The sequence below is a fragment of the Vitis vinifera genome, chromosome 5, assembly GCF_030704535.1.
Source record: "Vitis vinifera cultivar Pinot Noir 40024 chromosome 5, ASM3070453v1".
NCBI classification, from domain to species: Eukaryota; Viridiplantae; Streptophyta; class Magnoliopsida; order Vitales; family Vitaceae; genus Vitis; species Vitis vinifera.
In genome coordinates, this window is record NC_081809.1 from 26,074,582 (window position 1) to 26,095,408 (window position 20,827).

The following is a 20,827-nucleotide window of genomic DNA, read 5'->3' on the forward strand; positions in this document are numbered from 1 at the left end:
TTGATGAGTTAAAATAAATAAAATGAGTTTGAAGTAACAAAAAAAATAATTTATCAACTTTTAATCTATTTTTTTATTTTTCTTCACTTTTTCTTTCATTCTACTTTTCCTTTGTATTTTTTTCCCTCGCATTTTCCTTCAAATTTTTCGGAACCAAACATAGCCTTAAGGATTCAGATTTAGCCGTACAGATGAAAGGCTAGTATTTAAAGTCGGTCAAAAAAAAATTTATTCTCAACGACAATTACAAAAACAAGAACCCGATCTTTGGTTTGATTTTTCGGGTAAGACCCGAAATATCGGGTTGGGATATATTAGGTAATTTGGGAATGACGAGCCTCGGCATCAACTTCATCTGGATCCCTCGGCCTCACTCTCTCTCCTCCGTCGAGATCTCCCTCGGCTCCGCTTCCGATTATCCTGCTCTGTAACCCTAATTTGACCTCTTGATTTTTGAAGATTTTCGGAGGTCTGGAGCTTGATTCAGCTGTCAGGAGGTTAGTTAAATTTGAATCCGTTTTTCAAATTTTATTTTTATTTTTTGTGAGTTAGGATCATTGAATTTAGTTATGTTTGTTTTGAATCAGACCTGTGTTTTTTTTTATTATTTGTTTACATTCTATCGTTTGCAACGAAGCGAAACATGGTCGAGAAAATTTTGGTTTGTGTGCATTAGGCTATGTGTTGATGGTTTTATGGCTGTTGATTCTACATGGGAAGTGTTTTTGTTTTTCGAAAATTTTGTGGTGATTTTGTTATTAGCTTTTGATCTCGTATGAGGAACGGTTTATGTTTCTAGAGGATTCATTTGAGGCATAATTGGAAATGGGAGGCAGCTTTCTAATATCTCTCCAATATAGAGTTTGGACATGTTCCTGATTTGATCAGCCTTGTTTGGTTGATTGTCTTTTTTTTTTTTTTCTGTTTATTGAATCCTAGATCATGAGGCATTGCTATTCATCCATATTATCATATTTGCTAAGTGGAGAAGTGCTAGCTTTTCTCTTGAATGGTGAAGAATCAGTATTTTATGATCATGTTCTATGCAATATGTACTTATTCACTTCATCCATCTGGCGCTAATTGCATGGAGTCACATTATCTAGGAACAAAATAGAGTACAAGCGGCACATGGCCTTGATTTGCCTCATGATTAAAACATGCGACTTTGAGGCCATGAAAGAATAATTGTGTGCCATTCAATTTCCTTTTTTTTTTTTGCTTATTAAAACTTTTAATTAATTTTTAAAATGTCCAATAAAGCAATTACGTGGAAGCTATGGTGCTAGGCAATACATCTTGCTCTAATTCCACAATCAACATTATTCTTGATCTCTCTTTCCTTGTGTGTAATTGATCTGAGATAAAAAAGGGATTCCTTTTAGGTATTTTTATATGGTAGTTTTACTGAATTACATTCTACGTGTTTCATTTTAATTGTGCTTAGGTTAGAACTTTAGATTCTACACATCTTTCCTTGTCTCTAAACTCTATTTTTTTTGTTGCCAAAAGTATACTGGCAACAAAATAACATGTCCACTTGGGTGCCCCTAGGGCAGGTCAACTGGTAAGATGCTCTATTTTCCAAATGAGAGGTCTCAGGTTTAAGTCATAGGCTTATATAGTACACTGTTTGAGTTGGAGGGGTCAAATAATTGTAGCTTTCTCGTGGTCCTGCAAACTGGGGCTAGTGGGTTTCATCACATCAACATCCTTTCTTAAAAATATAAGTCACACCAATATATCTAAACATGCTCCTTTATTTTCTGAAGCCTCCCACATTATTTCTCTAGGATTCTATCATTTGCAGTCAAATTAATTTTTACCTGAAGTAGTATATTTCTAATGAAATAAATTGTATCCTGATTAATTTGATAATGCTAATGCCTTTCTGAACTTATATATGAAGTCATGCAAGATGGATAGACTGATTTTCGAAAATCCTAAAAAAGTAGGACATGAACATGGTCAAGGATATATATTTTTTGTTTGCACTTGTAGAGGAGCTTGATACATGCGAGAGGAGTGTCATTTTTGACATGTTATGTCACTCCAATGGTTTCTTTTCTCATCTGCCTTCGAAATTGTGGCAAAAAATGGTTTGGATGGATTAATTGGTGAATATGCACAACAAAGTTTTCAATGCTTGTTAATGGGGCCCTCTCTCACCGCATCGTTTTGTGTTGGCCATGAAGGCATTAAGTCATCATTTGGAGAGGGTCTGGAAGGGTGGTTATTTGTCGCAAAGAGGGTGTGGAAGTGTCTCACCTTCTATTTGCAAATGATGCATTAGTTTTTTCTGAGTATGCTCAAGATCAGATGGTTCACTTATGTTGTTTGAAACAATTTTGGGATTGAAAATAAACTTGGAAAAAAAAATTGATACAATTTTTTTTTTTTTTTTTTGGTGCGGTGGGTGGGGATGCTAATGTGGAGAAGTCAAGGATGGAGTTGGGTTGCGAGGTCGAAGAGCTTCCTTCTTCTTACCTAGGTCACAAAAGATTGTCAATGTGGAAGAAACCATATATCTCTAAAGAGGGAAGATTCACGTTGATTTTTTTTTTTTTTTTTTTTTTTATGAATAAGGAAGATTCATGTTGATTCAAAGCATACTATCAAGTATGCCCATTTACTACATGTCCTTATTTGCTATTTTGAGAAAGATAAGATTAGGGGTAGAGAAGTTGCAAAGAGATTTTCTTTGGAGAGGTGGGACTTTATAGAAAAAACTGCATCGATAGGTGTGGGAGAGGCTGAGCATTAAAAAATTTTCTTCTCTAAATCGAGCTCTTCTTGGAAAGTCAAGTTGGAGATTTGCTTCTAAAGGGGAAGTTTTTTAGGAACAAGTCATAGAGTGGAAGTAGGGGAGAGATGGGTGTGGGGTTGGAGTGTGGAAAGCTATTAGGAAGGGGTGGGACCTCCTTAATCGTAGGGTAACTTTGAAGTGGGTAATGGTAGAAGGGTGAAGTTTTGTGAAGACATATGGTGCGAGAAGTAACCTTTGGTTAGGGGATCAAACTCTATGCTCTCAATTTCTAAATCCTTTTAGAGTTGTAACGATCAGAAACTCCTTTATCTCATTTGTTCTTAGAACCTCCTATCCTTTACTTAGAACCTTGTTGTTCGTTGTAATCATCTGTGAAGATAGAGGATTTGGAAAGACTATTGTCTTCTCTCTCTTGTGTGCACTTGATTCCATCTATCTCTAGCAAGAGAGCTAGGTCTTTATTTTCTTTGGATATATTTTTAGTAAAATCCTTCATTTCAGCAAAATTCATTTTGGCAATCTAAAGCCCCATCTAAGATTTAGGCCTTCTCTTTGCTAGTGGCCAATAAGAAGATTAACACCAATGATTTTCTATAAGTGAAAAGACCTCACAAAGCTTCTAGTCTTGACTGATGCATTATGTGTATGACAAGTGGTGAGACACTTGATCATCTTTTTTTACAGTGTTTGATGAGCATAGTGCTTTGGCATAGATTATTCAACATGGTTAGGCTAGATTGGGTTCTTCCTAGGAACATAAGCGACGTGATGACCATTTCCTTTTGAGGTCTTAAGAGTGCAAGTGGAGGCAAAACCCTTGGGAAAATTGTTTGCCTCACTTTGATTTGGATGATATGGTAGGTGAGAAATGGAAGGATTTTCGCAGATAAGAGAAGTATGGAATTGATACAAGACATAATTTACTTTTATTTTTCTTTTTGGGTCCCAACAACTTCAGATTTCAAGGGCACTCCTCTTAGTGCTATTCAACTTAATTGGAACTTGGTGTGTAAATAGAGATTTTAATACAACAAATCTTGAAGTAGAGCTTTGGCCTATTTTTGTAGATGCATTGATTTCTTAGGAAAACAAAACCTCTTTAATTTTGTGTAGTTGTTTGTGGCATATAGGAGACATTTTTAACATCGAATCTTTTGATTAGAGTATATATTTGAGAAGGATTTCTCTTCCTTCTCATGTGTTTCTAACTTGGTATTAATGAAATTTTGTTTTGGATAAAAAAAAAAAGAGACGCTTGCGCGGTGGATATATGGGATGAGACAAGGGCAAAGGCTTATTTGGAATTCATGTTTCTCTAGGCACTTAAATGATTGGGAATTGGGAGTTGCCGAGACGTCTCTCTCAAGGTTGCAAGATAAGTTGGTGAGGGGGAAAGATTTTGATCAAATGATTTGGAAGGGGTTGAAGCATGGTGTTTTTTTCAGTGAAATCCCTTTATTCTCTAATTAGGACATGTGATAGCGGTTCCTATTTTGTTTGGAGTCTGGGAGGCCAATCCCCATTCCTTTTGGACATCATTTGGAATTCTTAGGTCCTAACGAGCTTTCTTTTTGCTAGGGAAGCCAATTAGGGAAAAATATTGGCATGGGATCAGCTTCAAAGGCAAGCATGGTTGTTGGTGAATAGATGCTATCTATGTTAAATAAAAGGGGAATTGGTCGAAAACATTCTTCTTCATTCCATCATGTTAAGGGTTCTATGACAATTTTCGTTCTCCCTATTTGGTGTAGTTTGGGTGCTTTCTTCCTTAGTGGGAGAAATTCTTTTAAGATGACATTTTTTTGTAGGGAGAAAATGGAAGAAGGTTTGGTAAGCAACTCCACTATGTTTTTTTGGACTTTGTGGTAGGAGAGGAACCATAGTGTGTTAAGAAATGAGCAGCAGTCTGAGAATAAGTTGAAATGGCTGTTCCTAAGTAATCTGTTAGCTTGGGTTGAGATGTTTATGAAAGAAAGTTCAATGCCTTTGATTGATTTTGTAGATTGGTTGGGATCTTGTTGAGAGAGAGAGTCTGGTTTTTTTGTGGATTTGCCACTTTGTGCCTTTTGTATACAGCCCATGTACTCTAGTTTACATCTTTCCTTTCGTGTATATACATATTTCTTTACTCATCAAAAAATAAAAATAAAAAGCATCCAAATTTAGATCAATTAATTAAAATTGTTTATTCTCTATATATATCAAAATTATATATGAAATTTGTTTTACATATGTATAAGTCCTTCCCTGTTGTCCTACTTTTTTTACTATTTTCTGTATTGGTTAACTGTGTCATTTCAGTTTGGTGCCTGTGACTGAGGGGCCTAGACGAGATCTTTTTCTGCATGGACATATCTCCTCTTCAGAATTGTCCTGTTGCATAGCTGTGCCTAGCCTGTTTTATGAAGATCAATCATTTGAAATATGCACGCAATCCATTTATGAGGAAAAAATCAAATTGGATGCTTGAATTTGGGGTGGGCTTGGGTGCATAGAGATGCCAAGCCAAGCACTGCTACCCTTTATCTCGAGAAGATGTTTAGGTGACTATGAAACTTAGGCATTTAGGATATAAATTTTCTTGTTGTATCATGCATGTCAGCTCACGCTTATCCTAATTTAGTTAGTGTTTGGTGAATGTAACCTAAAACAGTGTTGCTTCTGGGTGCAAAGTACAATTTTTTGGTGATAGGTCTGCTTGTTGTGCACTCTGGTTTTATTTGCAAAGAAATTGGTATTTATATGCCGTTTTTTTTGGTGCTGGCCTATGTTTTTCTAATTATCCTTGCATAGTAAAACTTTCGTCCTTCTATTGCTTCCTGTTTGCCTTTTTAAGCTTCCATTGTTTGTGGACTATCATGACCTTCTTCATGTGTTCTCTCTTCTCGTCTTTCTTTTGTCCAAACACTGGGTATTAAAAGAAAAAGCCCTATTAGGTTTGAACATCATCAACATTTTCATTCCTAATTATCTGAGAATGGGGAAATGACTGATGATTATGGTGGATGCAGATATGATGATTCTTTTGGGTCTTTTAGACGGGAGAGATATGAGGTTTGTATGGTGATCACTGTGTCCTTCCGTTGACTTTGCATAAAAGATCTTGGTTGAAGCATGTCTATACTCATTTGTTTCTTTTTTAACCAGTTTAAGTCTTTTCTTCTGCTTGGCTTGTCTCTATTTTTTGATCTGATTATTGCTTCTGTTTTGTCAGGGATTGTAAACCTTCAGGATCTGGAGAACTACTGTTCTAGTTTATTATAAGAAATGGAATCATCTGGTGAGCCCTGCAGATACAATATTAAAAACAAACCTTGTATTTCAAGGACACTGGATTTATTGCATCTGCTCATGTTCTGTATTGTGCTAATCATGTTTTAACACATCTCTTTAGTATAGGCCAATTTTGTGATGTTAATAAAGGAGATCATCAAAGAGGTTAAACTTTCTGTTCCTGTAATACAAGGTCCAACTTTCTGTAACTATGACATCTATGCACAATAGTTAAAGTTTCAAATCCTCCAATTATGTAACTAATCCTTTGGAAGTCCATATTCGTGGCAGATAAATAACTGTTATGGCATACTTGTACATTTCATGAGCTTTTTTCCCATCAAGTCTGGATTTTGTGCATGTCTTTTCACTTACTGTTAATATTAGGAGATCAAAGCTATTTGAGTGAAAAAAAGCTTTCCACTTTTCCTAACCTTATTAATAGGACGAGTCACATGAGATTTGGCTGGCTTTTGAATATTCTTTGTTTTAGTGGAGTCAGGAGGTTGAAAATTGTTTAACTGTGGTGAATCATTTGCTCTGGACTCTACTTTTGGCCTTTATTTAGTTTGTAGTGTGGATTCTTCCACTCTCCCTTGTCCTCTTCTTCAAAGGGATTTTCTATATGTAGAATCTTAACCATCTTGTGTGATCTTCCTGTGCAGAACCTTTTAGAACTCTATCGAGTAACTCTTAAGTCCAAAGCTATTCAAGTAAGTTCTGTGATGTCTCCTCTCCTGGTTGAGAGTTCATGTTCTCTTCCCTCTTTTGCCAAAATAGCAAGTCTGCAGTCACCAAATGTTTTGGAACAATTTGATTGCAACCTTTGGGCCCTAGCAACTGCTAGTATTTTTTATTTTTTGATAGGTAAACAAAGGAAATATATTAAAAGTGCTTGGAAATGGCGCACAAAGTACACATGGAGTATACAAGTAGCAACCAAATACAAGCAAAAGGAAAGAGAGACAATAAACCAATGCCCAAAACGAAAGACAACACCCTAAAGCCTAGAAAAACAAGAAACCAAACTTAAACGACATTTGGGTGAGAACAACTTGAAACACCCCACTACTACCATAGTTGCTTTTCCTTGCCGGCCAGACTAACACCAAGAAGCTACGCCAACCTACCACCATCCTAAAAACGTAACCTAGAAGGTCACTTACAAACCAACTCCCACTCGCTACTTTGGTTTTTTTTTTTTGTTTGAACTGCAGTAATTGACCCAACATTCCAAATTTCTAAGCTCCCTAACCAGATAGGGTGTGGAAGGGGGTCTCCTCTTTACAATTGAAACTCTGCGCTGCTATCTGGATTCCAACTTTCTCAATAGGGCTGTGATTTCCCTCTTATTCCCATCCACTTGCAAACTCAAAAACTTGCTAAATGAGATGCATTTCTGATAGGAGAGATCAGAGAGGCTCTCTACTTCTGACGGGTCCCTACTAAGGCTCTCAAAACTTGACGCCCCCTCCTCAACACTCACCTCTGGTATCGTAGTCTTGGCAACCTTGGGTTGGTTCTCTGGGGCTTCCATAATCACATCCTTACTAGATAAAACATGCAAAGGCCTGTAAATGTCTTCTAAAATGCCCTTGTTTTGCTCCCTCCAAGAAATCAAGCTATTGGTCCTCCCCATACAGCAACCCTTGTCATTAGACAAAGAGAACATTGAGGAAAAAAACCTTCCAACCATCAAACCATCTTGAACTGATGACTTACTGATGTAGGACAACCCTAGGATGGTTGCCTACACTCAAGGGTAGGTGGACTAGGGTTTTATTTTTAGGGTGTAAGGAGAGGAATAAAGATAAATTTTATGGTAGAGAAACTTATAAGATAAGAAATAGAGAGAAAGAAAAAACAATAAATAAAAGATAGAAAACCTTAGAGTCTCATTAAGGCCTTCTAGGAGTCTCACCTTGAAGAAAATCAATGGAGTCTCACCATTGAGGGTTGCAACCTTGCAATGAAAGAAAATATAATATTATTAATATCAATTCATCCATTTGATTTACATTGATTAGCCTATTTATAAGCTTCTCTAAGTAATCCAAAGTCTACTAGGACTCTAATAACCTATTATGATTCTAATTCTAATTATAATATCCAAAGTCTACTAGAACTTTAATAACCTATCATGACTCAAATTCTAATTATATTATAACTCAACTAGCTAATCCTAATTAGACTCCAACAAATACCAATCCTAATTCAATTCTTATTAATATTAATCCTACTTAAAGTTTACTTAGGTCTTCCCTTTCCTCCTTGAATAAACTTTAAAAGGCTTACCCCCATCACTTACCCATTGGGAATCTTGCCGCTTCCTCCACGAGAGCCTTGTTAGTTAGCAAGAGACGAAGATGAAGGCATTAGAACACTTTCGCCATCACTGGGGCCATTGTCAGAAACATTGGGAGCCAAGAAATCCCTATCTTCCTTTAAAAAGCCCTCCCTAGCAACTACTAGTATGTTGAAGCAATCTTGATTCCTGAATCAATTGAAACAAGGGGAAAAAGAAAAAAAAATTTCATATTCTAAATTCAGGCACAATTTATTGAAAATAGGCACAAAAAACTTGCGCAAATGTTCTAGGTTTTCTCAAGTTATATTCATTTTGTGGTAGGTGATAGGGTGAAAATTTGTTTTTGGGAGGATTTATGGTGGGGGGGGGGGTGGGATCAACCTTTGTTGTCATAATTTTCATGTCTTTATAGGATTGTCATAGTTATAAATCTCACCATTTTAGGTATTCTTGGTCACTCTTCTTCGTTTTCTTGGAATCTTAATTTTTGTTGCAACCTTATGAATTCAAAGATTGAGGACCTTGAAAGACTCTTGTCATCCCTCAGTTGTGTGCACTTGTCTTCATCCACCTCAGATGTGAGAGCATGGTCATTGACCTTTTTAGGATTATTCTCATTCAAATCATTCTTCATGGCTTTGTTTAATACATTAAATATATTTTTTTTCTCCCTAGCTAAATTGATATGGAAATCTAAAGTCCCATTTAAGGTCAAGGTCTTTTTTTGGTTAGTGGCATGCAAGAAGGTAAATACCAACAGTATGCTATGATTGAGAAGACCTTTTTTTTTTCTTATAGACAAAGAGAAGAAATCAAATATAAATACGCCAAAACAGGGGGTGCTCCCTATGTACACCGACAGTATACAAAGAAAGCCAAACCCAAGGCAACAAAGGAGGAAAAAAATCTAGAAAGGACAAAGTTAACCAACAATCCAAACACCCAACAAATTCAGAAAAGAGAGATAGTCCACGTCCATAAACTGTTGAGATACTCAAGAAGAGACCGTAGGAAGAGGTTCCTCAAGCTCGTATCTGACATCTCTTCTTCTTGGAACATTCTTCGATTTCGCTCTCCCCAAATGCACCAAAACAAACAAATAGGCGCCATTTTCCAAACTACACTCCTCTTCTTTCCTAGGCCCTTAATTTTCCATTCAAGAAGCAAATTTCTCACTGAGTTCGGGAACACCCACACCACCCCAAAAGAAGAAAGCACCAAAGTCCAAAGCTCCCTTGTCTTACTGCAATGAATTAGAATACGGTCCGCCGATTCCTCATTCTCTTTACAAAGATTGCATCTATTAACCATAGACCAACCCCTCCTCATTAACATATCAACAGTAGAAATTTTACCCCAAACAGCTTCCCAAGCAAAAAAACGAGTTCTTAAAGGGGCATACGAACCCCAAACCTCCTTTGCTGGAAATAAGGGGTTGTTCTCCACTTTTAAAGACCTATAATAAGATTTAACACTAAACTTTCCTTTCCTCTCAATCTTCCAAACTAGAGAATCCTCCCCTTCTTGGGCCTTTACTGTAGAAATGTGAACCAGAAAACGATTCACCTCCTCCAATTCCCAATCTTGAAAGGGTCTTCTAAAGTGCACCTCCCAACCCCCGCTACCACCTCCTTGTCTTCCCCAAAGATCAGCCACTACAGCAGAATTATGGGTTGCAATTCTGAACAGCAAAGGAAAGAGCTCCTTCAGCTTAGAATCTCCTAGCCAAAAGTCCCACCAAAATCTGGTGCGTCTACCATTTCCAATACGAATACTAGTTCTAAGATAGAACTCCTCCCATCCCTTTCTAATGTCTTTTCAAAGGCCCATCCCATAAGACTCCCTTACCTCTCTAGTGGTCCAACCCCCTTCCCCCTCTCCAAATTTACCAACAATGACTTTCCTCCAAAAACTCTCCCTTTTTAAAGAAAATCTCCAAAGCCATTTTCCAAGCAAAGCATGATTGAAGTCCTTCAAATGCCTTAACCCCAACCTTCCATGCCTCTTATCTTTGCAAATAACCGTCCATTTTACCAAGTGGATCTTCCTTCTCTCCTCCAAATCTCCCCACAAGAACTCCCTTTGAATTTTCTCCAATCTAAGTCTCACTTTCCTTGGGATTACGAAAAGTGACATAAAATAGATGGGGAGATTTGAGAGAGTGCTCTTGATGAGGGTAAGACGACCTCCCTTAGAAAGATATTGTTTTTTCCATGTAGCCAATTTTCTCTTAAATCTTTCCTCTTACCACATCCCAAACTCTACACGAATTATGAGGGGCTCCAAGAGGTAAGCCTAGATAAGTAGTAGGGAGATTCCCTACTTTACACCCAAAAACCACAGCGGTTCTGTCCACATCCTCCACTCCCCCAACTGGGATAATTTCACTTTTCTGCAAATTTATTTTTAGGCTTGATACCACTTCAAAACAGATAACAACCCACTTCCAAAAAACCAACTGGTTCCTATTATCCTCGCAAAAAAGAAGAGTGTCATCGGCAAACAAGAGATGGGAAACCGAAGCCCCTTCTCCACTTCTCCCCATAACCTTGAAGCCTCTAATGAAACCTTTCTCCTCAGCTCTTGAGATTAAGCTGCTAAAAGCTTCCATGATCAGCACAAACAAATAAGGTGAGAGTGGGTCTCCTTGCCTTAGGCCTCTAAACGTTGAGAAGAACTCTGTGGGAGTGCCATTCACCAAAACTGCCATTCTCACAGTTGATATGCAGAAAAAAATCCAGCTTTGCCACTTGGGCCCAAACCGCATTTTCTCCAAGATTGAAAGAAGGAACCTCTAGTTAACGTGATCGTAAGCCTTTTCAATGTCCAATTTGCACACTAAACCTGTATCGGCGCTTCGCTTCCTTGAGTCTATCGCCTCATTAGCTACCAAAATTGCATCCAAAATTTGCCTCTCTTCCACAAAAGCATTCTAACTGTACGAAACCAGTTTTCCCATCACTCTTTTAAGCCTATTTGCTAGGACTTTGGCAATGATTTTATAAAGACTCCCCACTAGACTAATGGGTCTAAAATCCTGCACATCACTAGCTCCCTCTTTCTTGGGGATAAACACTAAGAAAGTTGCATTATGGCTACGAAAAACAACATTCTGCGCATGGAACTCCTCAAACACCTGCATCATTTCCCCCCCAACGATAGGCCAACAAAACTTCCAGAATGCCAGTGTAAAACTATCCGGCCTTGGCGCCTTATCTCCCCCCAAATCTGAGAGAGCTTTAGAAACCTCCTCCTCCGAAAAATGCCCCTCCAAAATCTCATTACCCAACAAGTCAAGAATTTTAAATAGACTTGACTCCACATCTGGTCTTCTCACCCGAGGTTACTCAAACAAGGATTTAAAGTAAGACCCAATCCCTTCTTTAAACTTCTCCTCTTTATTAAGCCGAACACCCGTAACTGTCAGGCTACCGATAAAATTTCCCCTTCTCCTTGCATTGGCCATACGGTGAAAGAACTTGGTATTGCTATCTCCCTCCTTCAGCCAAAGAGCCCTTGACTTTTGCCTCCAAGAAATTTCTTCAAGGATGGCACAATGACTGAATTCATCTCTGGCTATCCGCTGACTACTCCTATCTTCCTCAGAAAGAGAACCAAGCCTGGACTGCCACCATTCTTTAAACTTATCCATAAAACCTTCCACCCTTAGCCACATATTTTCAAACCTAAACGGGCTTTTACTTGTTCTCATCCCACCATAGTCTAACAAAATCGGCCAATGGTCAGAAACAGGTCTTAGAAGAAGAAATCGCATTGCTCTCGACACACGTTCCTCCCAGTCTCCTAAAAACAGAAAGCGGTCTAACCGAGCCTTTAGGGAGCCTTCTTCTCCTCCACTCCAAGTGAAAGCTCCACCTCCCAGTGGAGGATCAACTAATTCAAACTCCTCAATAAAGCCTGAAAATTCCCTCATCGTGGTCGACATCTGCCTGCCATTACTCGTTTCAACTGGGAACCGCACTACATTGAAATCCCCTGCTATACACCAAGGATCACTCCAAAGCCCCTTAACAGCGACTAGCTCATCCCACAACTCCCTCCTCTCCTTACCTTTGATCGGGCCATATAACCCAGAGAATACCCAAACAAAACGCTCCTCGCAATTTCTAAAACGGCAAGAAATAGAAAAAGAACCCATTTCGGCCTCCAATCCTTCCAAAACTCTCTTATCCCACATCACTAGCACCCCACCTGCCGAACCCCTTGCATCTAAAGATACCCAACCCAAATTCCTACCAATCCCCAAACTTCTTACAATCCTATAAGACATTTCCTTCATTTTTGTCTCCTGAAAACAAACCAAATCTGGCTTGTGTTTTCTCACCATCAACTTAATGACCATTCTTTTATCTGGGTCATGCAAGCCTTTAACGTTCCAGGACATTAATCTAAGCTTCATAAGGGATCACAGTAATTTGCCTTCCCACCTCCCCTTCCTCTACCTCTCTTCCAACCAACCCATCATAGTTAATAGTACTGACGAGCTTCTTTAGCTCTCTATCCTTCCTTGAACCCCACAACGTTCCTCTTTTGCTCTCATTAGGCTTCTTGATAAAACATCTCATTTTCTCAATCTCCTTAAGGATTCTCAAAATATCCTCTTCGAAGCCTTCAATTGAGACCCCCATCGACTTACAGAATCCCAGGAATTTCTTACTTACCCAAGGGGATTTGTCCTTTTCCCCTTCTCCTACTACAGTTATGTGAAGAGGTAGCGTCTGATCCTCATTACCTCGAGGCTTAAGGGTTACCGCCTCATTCCCTCCCACTTGGCAGTTGTCCCCATTAATACCTGGCAGGGTGAAGGAGCGTCCATCCTTGAGAACCATACACAGCAGCACCTCAGCCTCCAAAGGGTCTTCATATGTCCCTTAGGCTGCCATGCCTGCGGTACTCCACAGAATCCCCCATCCCCGAAAAAAAAGGAGAAGAAAGGCCAGAAGATTCCCCGAACACCCCCTCAAAGGCAGTCGAGAAAGGGAACATACTTGGCATAAAACTCTTCAAAGGCGAATCACTACGACCTTGGTCCAGCGAGGGCACCTCCTGCTCTGAGCTCTCCCCAACAAAAGCTGGCTTCGGGAGCTCTGTCTTGAACTCCCCAGACTTAGAGGCAGGGAGCCCTAGGAGAGAAGCATGGGCTAGCCCTTTTTTAAGCCCTTTTAAAATATTGGGCCTAACAGTCACAACCCATTGCCCCTTCTTTTTGGATAAGCCCAAGCCCGCTCTTTTAAAAGGAAACTTGGCCCGATGGAGACTGGGCTACCCATTGCTAGTAGGCCCTCCCGGCTCGGCCCACTTAGAACTTTGCCCACACTGTCCATCCACAGGATTCCTTCCACCGCCAAAAAGCTGCTTTCCATCCCTCCTTACCACTTTAGCCGACCCACTCTTTGTCGCGTCAAGAGTCTCTTTCACCAACCCAGCATCCTCTTGCAGAGAAACAGGACCTTCACAGTCTATTAGCTTAACCTTTTCCTTGGGAATCCAGAGCCCCCATCCAGTGACTCCATCACCTACGCCTGCATCAGGATTTCCTTCTCTATAGCGCACTCTTTCCACGCGCACCACCTTACGTGAATCACACCCCCATTTTTCCTGCTTGAAGGAAGCCCTGCTCTCTGGTTCAACTCTCCTTTGATTCTTTAGAACATTCGCCACCTGTAGGGCCGAGAAGACCTTTCAAATCCCTTAGGTCTGATTGGTGTGTTTTATGTAAGAAGAGTAAAGAGTCTATTGATGATCTCTTTCTGCATTGTCTGATGATTTTATTTTTGGGGCTTTGGCATTGTCTTTTCAGATAAGTCAAGATTGATTGGGTTCTACCCAAAAGTATATTTGTTATGATGATCATTTCATAACGGGTTTGGGGAGTTCCATTATAGGCAAGACCTTTTGGCTAATAGCTTTGTGAAGTCCCTTTACTCTTGCCTACAAACGGGGAGTTTTGACCCTGTCCTAAATGCTGCTGTTTGGAACTCTTGAGTTCTCACCTTGGGTGTGTTTCTTTACTTGGGTGACTTTGTGGGGTAAAGTTTTGACTCTAGATTGCCTCTAGAGAAGAGAGTCGTCCCCGACAAATGGATGCTTCGTTTGCCATTTTTAGGAGTCGTCGATTGACCACATTTTGCTTCACTGTAGTGTAGCAAGAGCTTTGTGGCAGCTTTTGTCCTCTCTCTTTGGTGTTTCTTAGGTGTTGTCTTCTTTTGTAAGAGAGACTTTGTTGGGTTGGTGTGGGTTGTGTGTTGGAAGGAAGTGGAAAAAAGTGTGGGAAGCAGTCCCTTTGTGTTGCTTTTAGACAATTTGGAAGGAGAGAAATAGAAGGTCATTCAGGAACAAGGAGCTCTTCATCCTAAGGCTGAAAAACTTATTCCTTTGTAACTTGTTTACTTGTACCAAGATGTACATAGCTGTAAGCCCTATGCCCCTTTGTGACTTTATTGGTTGGTTGGGTCCTCACTAAGGGAGGGAGTAGTTTTTTGTTTCCCTTTCCGTTTTTTGGCCATCTCTTGGCGGCTATTGTATACATCCTGTGTACTTTGGTGCGCTTTCTTTTTGACGCTTTTAATGCATTTCTTGTTTACCTATCAAAAAAAAAAAAAAAGACCCTTTGGCTAATAGCTTGTCACACATTGCTTTGGATTGTGTGATGAGAGATAGATGCTAGACTTTTTGAGAATAAGTGGAGGACAATTGAGGGGTTTTGGGATTTACTTCACTTTTATTCCTTTTGTTGGGCCTCGTGCATCGAGGCTATTAAAGACATTCCTTTTAGTGTTATCCAGCTCAATTGGCTTAAGGTGTGAAAATCAAAAGGGTTTGGACATCCTTGGGAGGAGCTTAGTTAGAAACTTAAAACTTGAGAAGATGGCATCTTTGTATATTACGTTGTAGTCTAAACCTTTTGTATAGACTTTTTGTATAGTGGAGGTGGTCAACCATATTTTGATCAGGTTTTTATGTAATCGTGAGGAGGATTCTTCATCCTTCTCATGTTTTTATTAATATAAATAATTATGTCTCTTGTTTCTGGTCCAAAAAAAAAATATTGAAATATTTTGTTTAAGAACTGCAAACCTTTTAGTAAAGGCATAAGTAATTGTGATCCCCTTTCCTTTTTAAATAGATGGTTAGTTTACTTTTGTTTTTGTTTTTCTCCTTTTTTAATTTTGTCAATGTAGTTAATTACTTTTGCTTCATAACCCTTTTGCCATTTTGTTGACATTATTTTCTCTACAATTGTGGTTCTCTCCCCCCCCCCCCAATAATTGTTCTGTTATAATGCATGTTGATTAATGTTGAAAGTGCACTTAAGCAAGGGCTGTTCTTGCATACCAGTTGAGGTTTCTTGTATATTTCATGTCTTCTGTAGGTTCATTGTAGTAGTATATTTGTTTATTGTTTATTTATTTGGCTATTGGATTGGATTTTTCTTTATTTGCTTCGCTCACCATTGATATTTTATCTGCTTGCTGCAGTCAGTCGTTTAAGAGACACATCTGTAGTCGTTGTTACTCTGGATACTAGTGAAGTATATATCATTGTCAGCTTGTCTTCTAGGACTGATACTCAGGTAATTTATATTGATCCAACAACTGGAGCACTTTGCTACAGTGGGAAGCTGGGTTATGATGTATTCAGATCTGAAAAGGAGGCTTTGGATTACATCACAAATGGTTCAAGTTGGCTTTGTAAGAGTGTAACTTATGCCAGGGCAATATTGGGTTATTCAGCCGTAGGAAGCTTTGGGTTGCTTCTGGTTGCCACAAAGTTGACTGCCAGCATTCCAAATTTGCCTGGTGGAGGGTGTGTATATACAGTAGCTGAGAGCCAGTGGGTCAAAGTTTCACTTCAAAATCCTCAACCCCAGGGTAAAGGAGAAGCTAAGAATATTCAAGAATTGACAGAGCTTGATATTGATGGAAAGCACTACTTCTGTGAAACGAGGGACATTACTCGTCCCTTTCCAAGCCATATGCCCTTGCACAAGCCTGATGATGAATTTGTTTGGAATAGATGGTTCTCAATTCCATTCAAAAAAATTGGCCTGCCCCAGCACTGTGTCATCCTTCTGCAGGTTTTTCTTCCTATATGATATCTCAATTTTGATGCTAATCTGATTTTTGACATCATTTTTCATAATATTTTGATTATCTGTTGGAAAATATAAGCACTCTTCATGTGGTGAGTGCCCTAGTCAGTGCATGATTAATTTAGTTGAACTCCCCACAATTGCTCCAGGGTAAGTTGGGTCAGATGCGAATTTGAGGGTTTATTCATGATTACAGATGTAATGCCATTTAAGTTTTCTCCAAGGCAAGTGGCTTTGGGTTAGCTATCTAAACAGAGGTATTGAAACTACTGGAAGATCTGAAGATGATGAGGGAGTTTGGGGCTGCCTCCAATCTTATGGTGGAGGGATTGGAGGACAAATATTTGTTGGGTGGCAAATGTGCAAAGAGGACCATTGAGATATAACTATAACCAATAGATGTGGGGGAATTTTGGACGTTGCTTGAGTTCTAGGACTTTGGCTCTTTTGTAAGTCTAGATTGGCAGCTTAGGAAGACAATAAAGCTGGCTAAGAGACAAGTCATCCCTCTTTTGGACTTTGGTGGGGGTCAACTCTCTCACCTGGTTTTGGGTTTGGGACACATGGGTGATTTTTGTAGGGAGCTATGTTTTTTTCTCTAATTTTCTTATGTGATACATGTATTTTTTTTTTCCTTTTATGAAGGTATTCTCATCCTTTTTAATCCTTATATTTCTTGAATTTACATGTATAGTTTCTTATTGAAAGAACTTGTCAATAATATTCACTTACTTGATATTAATATATAGGGATTCACAGAATGCCGAAGTTTTGGAAGCTCAGGTCAGCAAGAAGGAATGGTTGCTCTCACTGCTCGTCGTAGTAGGCTGCATCCTGGTACTCGATACTTGGCCAGGGGGTTAAATTCGTGTTTTAGCACGGGTAAGGTAGCCGTGTAACTGCTTTCAAGGTTAAATTGAATTATAGTTTGTTCTTGCTTGGAACTTTCTAAATAATAGCTGAGTTGGATAATGGGGCTGGACAAGTTTTGGATTCTACCTGCTGATCCTTCTTATTAGAGAGAGAGAGAGAGAGAGAGAGAGAGAGTAATCATTGTAGATTCTGGTGATGCATACTCCTGCTCTTGCCCAGGTTAATATGATGACTTGCAACTGGGAATTGTTGAAGCAAAGATGCTTAATATGTCAGGAAAATGCATCAGGATCAAAATGGATTATTTTTTTTATTCTCAGAACATGATAATTCATTGCATTGAACTTGGCAGAAGTATAATGAATATACTGAAGGATGAGAACCTTTGAAGATCTTCAAAAAACTTATCAAAAAGAAAGATTATGCCTATATGCAAAACAAAATGCATATCTTATAAAGGAGACCAAAGCAATGTACAATTCAAGAGCTCTACATATCTCCAGGGTGTAAAAAGTTCCTAACAAAGGATATCAAGATGAAATGTGACAAAGAAAAAGGGATGGCACTTTTATTTTTCAATTTGCATTCAACTAATTTACTTTCCCAACTGAACTCTCCAGTACTCTGTCGTCCAAATATATCTATAAGAGTAACTTTTAAGCTAGGCTGTCTTTCCATGTGCTGAAGTTGTGGTATGTTTTATTATATCTACTTAGGTGGAATCATAGTTGTTTTGTACTTTGTCATGTATGTACAAATATGTGGTTTCCATGTACAGATTCCAGTTTTATCCATTTCCCTTTTCAATTCTATATAACTGACATATTCTTTATCTTAGTGCTTGCCACAAATTTTAGCTGCCTGTTCTCGGAAATGAATTTATGAAGGATGTGATTTTCCAGGAAATGAAGTGGAGTGTGAACAACTTGTATGGGTTCCAAAGAGGGCTGGCCAAAGTGTTCCTTTCAACACATATATTTGGCGACGGGGCACTATTCCAATCTGGTGGGGTGCAGAATTAAAGATCACGGCTGCAGAAGCAGAAATATATGTTGCAGATCGCGATCCTTACAAAGGAAGTGCACAGTACTATCAAAGGTTAAGTAAGAGATATGATTCTCGCAACTTAGATGCAACTGTTGGCTCAAATCAGAAGAAAAATGCTTTCGTTCCTATCGTGTGCATCAATTTGCTAAGGAATGGAGAAGGAAAATCAGAATCCATTCTAGTTCAGCATTTTGAGGAATCTTTGAACTATATTAGATCAACTGGTAAACTTCCATATACTAGAATTCATTTGATAAACTATGACTGGCATGCCAGTATAAAATTCAAAGGTGAACAGCAAACAATTGAAGGACTGTGGAAACTTCTAAAAGCACCCACAGTATCTATAGGCATCTCTGAAGGGGATTACCTGCCTTCACGGCAGCGAATTAAGGACTGCAGAGGTGAAATTGTTTATAATGATGACTTTGAAGGGGCCTTTTGCTTAAGATCACATCAAAATGGAGTGCTACGGTTTAATTGTGCAGACTCTTTGGATAGAACCAATGCTGCTAGTTTCTTTGGTGCCCTCCAAGTTTTTGCAGAGCAGTGTAGACGACTGGGGATATCACTTGACACAGACTTTGTCTATGGTTATCAGTCTTATAGTAATCAGGGTGGGTATACTGCCCCTTTACCCCAAGGCTGGGAGAAAAGGTCTGATGCAGTGACAGGAAAAACATATTATATTGATCATAACACTAGGACCACAACTTGGGAGCATCCATGTCCGGATAAACCTTGGAAGAGATTTGATATGACATTTGAGGAGTTCAAGAGGTCAACAATTTTATCGCCAGTATCTCAACTAGCTGATATTTTCCTGCTTGCTGGGGATATTCATGCAACACTTTATACGGGTTCTAAAGCAATGCACAGCCAAATCCTTAGCATATTTAATGAAGAAGCTGGAAAATTTAAACAGTTCTCTGCAGCACAGAATATGAAGATCACTTTGCAGAGAAGATATAAAAATGCAGTTGTGGATAGCTCACGTCAAAAGCAGCTGGAGATGTTTCTTGGACTTAGGCTTTTCAAGCATCTTCCATCAGTCCCTGTTCAGCCTTTACATGTATGTTATTTTCTGGGTTTTGTCTATTAATATAATGATAATTCATTTGTTGCTTTATGCTTCCTTTTGCATTTGGTGCATCTAGAACTTGTCACTTCCATAACAACTGTTTTACTTGGTTCTTGTCTTTTTTTGTTAGTTTCTTTTTGTTTTTCCTTTTAAAATGCTTTTACCAGCCATTTTCTAATAAGTCATTATTTTTTTCATTTGGTTTTTCTTCTCTATGTTTGATATGTCTTTTTAGATCTAGTACACCTTAGTGATGGGAGCTCAGTTGCTATCAATAGATTTTTGTACCCTGCTGGCTGGGTTATACCTTAGTGGTAGTGCTCTTTGGCAATGAACTAGAGGTTTTGTTGTCTCAGTAGAGGGGTGGGCCCATATTCCCAGGTTTGCTTTGCTGGCAATTGGGATAAAAACCTGATCCAATCAGTCCATTGCTACTTGTGAAATCAATCTATTCTTGTCCATGCGTTACAAAGATTTTCATAGTGCAAGATAGACACAAGTTCGTGAATACTTATTCCAACACAAAGTTTAGCGATTTCTACACTTGCAATTGTTCTTAACTTGGCACAAGAGGCTGATCTATTAAGAATTTGTCCAAATAGGGTCCAATATGGTGATGTGATGGCTTTTTGGAAAGAGTTGGATCCATTTGTGATTTTTTTGGATATCCAATCTGATAGTTCTATTTTATGTGATCTTATATAAGTATATAGCTTTTGACACCATATGGTATTTAATTTAGGGTAAATTAAGAGACCTCTCTGAGGTTTCTGCCAAAAGCAGAGACCTTCCCCAATATTTGCTGTATATCACTGGCATCACCTGTGAGTTTTCCCCCTCTTAATCTTGTTTTTCAAAGTGTGAAAAACACTCCAATCAAGTTTAAAACCAAAGACTCTGTTGAAATGTATTTGAGTTGCCAAAACATCCTTAGGAGAGTGTTCTTCTATGATGGATTGTGGATTTGTTGACATAGATGAATTTTAAAGATGTAATTGGGAGGAAAATGGAGGTGGTGGGTGGATTTGAAGTGATGGAGAAGATGATGGTCATGATATGATGTGATGCATTTAGGTTCTAGCAGTTTAGCAGTCTGATGGTTGCCATAGGGTGGTTGTCTGTTTCAATTGGTGGGGTTTACAAGAAACAAGATGGAGAAAGATGTGATGGCTATGCCATGGTGGGTTCTGATTTGTTGATGCCAGCAAGTATTTGGTGGTGGTTCACCAGATTGGTGCAGCAGTAGGCTGCTTCCTACTGAATTAAAAGGCGTGTTCCCCGTCTCTGCACTGGGTTGAATCCTCCCTCTTCTCTTTTCTGTTTTTCTTTTCAATTTGCTTCCTATCCCTTTTCTCTCTGTCAAAC

General features: G+C 38.9%; 1 protein-coding gene across 4 annotated transcripts in view; it reads left to right on the plus strand.

Annotated features, from left to right (window-relative positions):
- The first annotated feature begins 259 nt into the window (after positions 1-259).
- Positions 260-20,827, plus strand: part of LOC100250760 (probable phosphoinositide phosphatase SAC9) — a 37,223-nt gene continuing 16,655 nt past the window's right edge. Inside the window, exons 1-7 of one of the 4 annotated variants that reach the window (XM_010652420.3) lie at positions 260-497; positions 5,069-5,310; positions 5,779-5,821; positions 5,982-6,047; positions 15,848-16,446; positions 17,211-17,343; positions 18,237-19,453. In XM_010652420.3, the coding sequence (XP_010650722.1) occupies positions 6,035-6,047; positions 15,848-16,446; positions 17,211-17,343; positions 18,237-19,453 (1,962 nt within the window). In that variant the 5' untranslated portion in view covers positions 260-497; positions 5,069-5,310; positions 5,779-5,821; positions 5,982-6,034. Of the gene's footprint in view, positions 498-5,068; positions 5,311-5,778; positions 5,884-5,981; positions 6,048-15,847; positions 16,447-17,210; positions 17,344-18,236; positions 19,454-20,827 lie in introns of all 4 variants that reach the window. The other 3 variants (XM_019220049.2, XM_059737210.1, XM_010652419.3) reach the window with 3 other exon arrangements.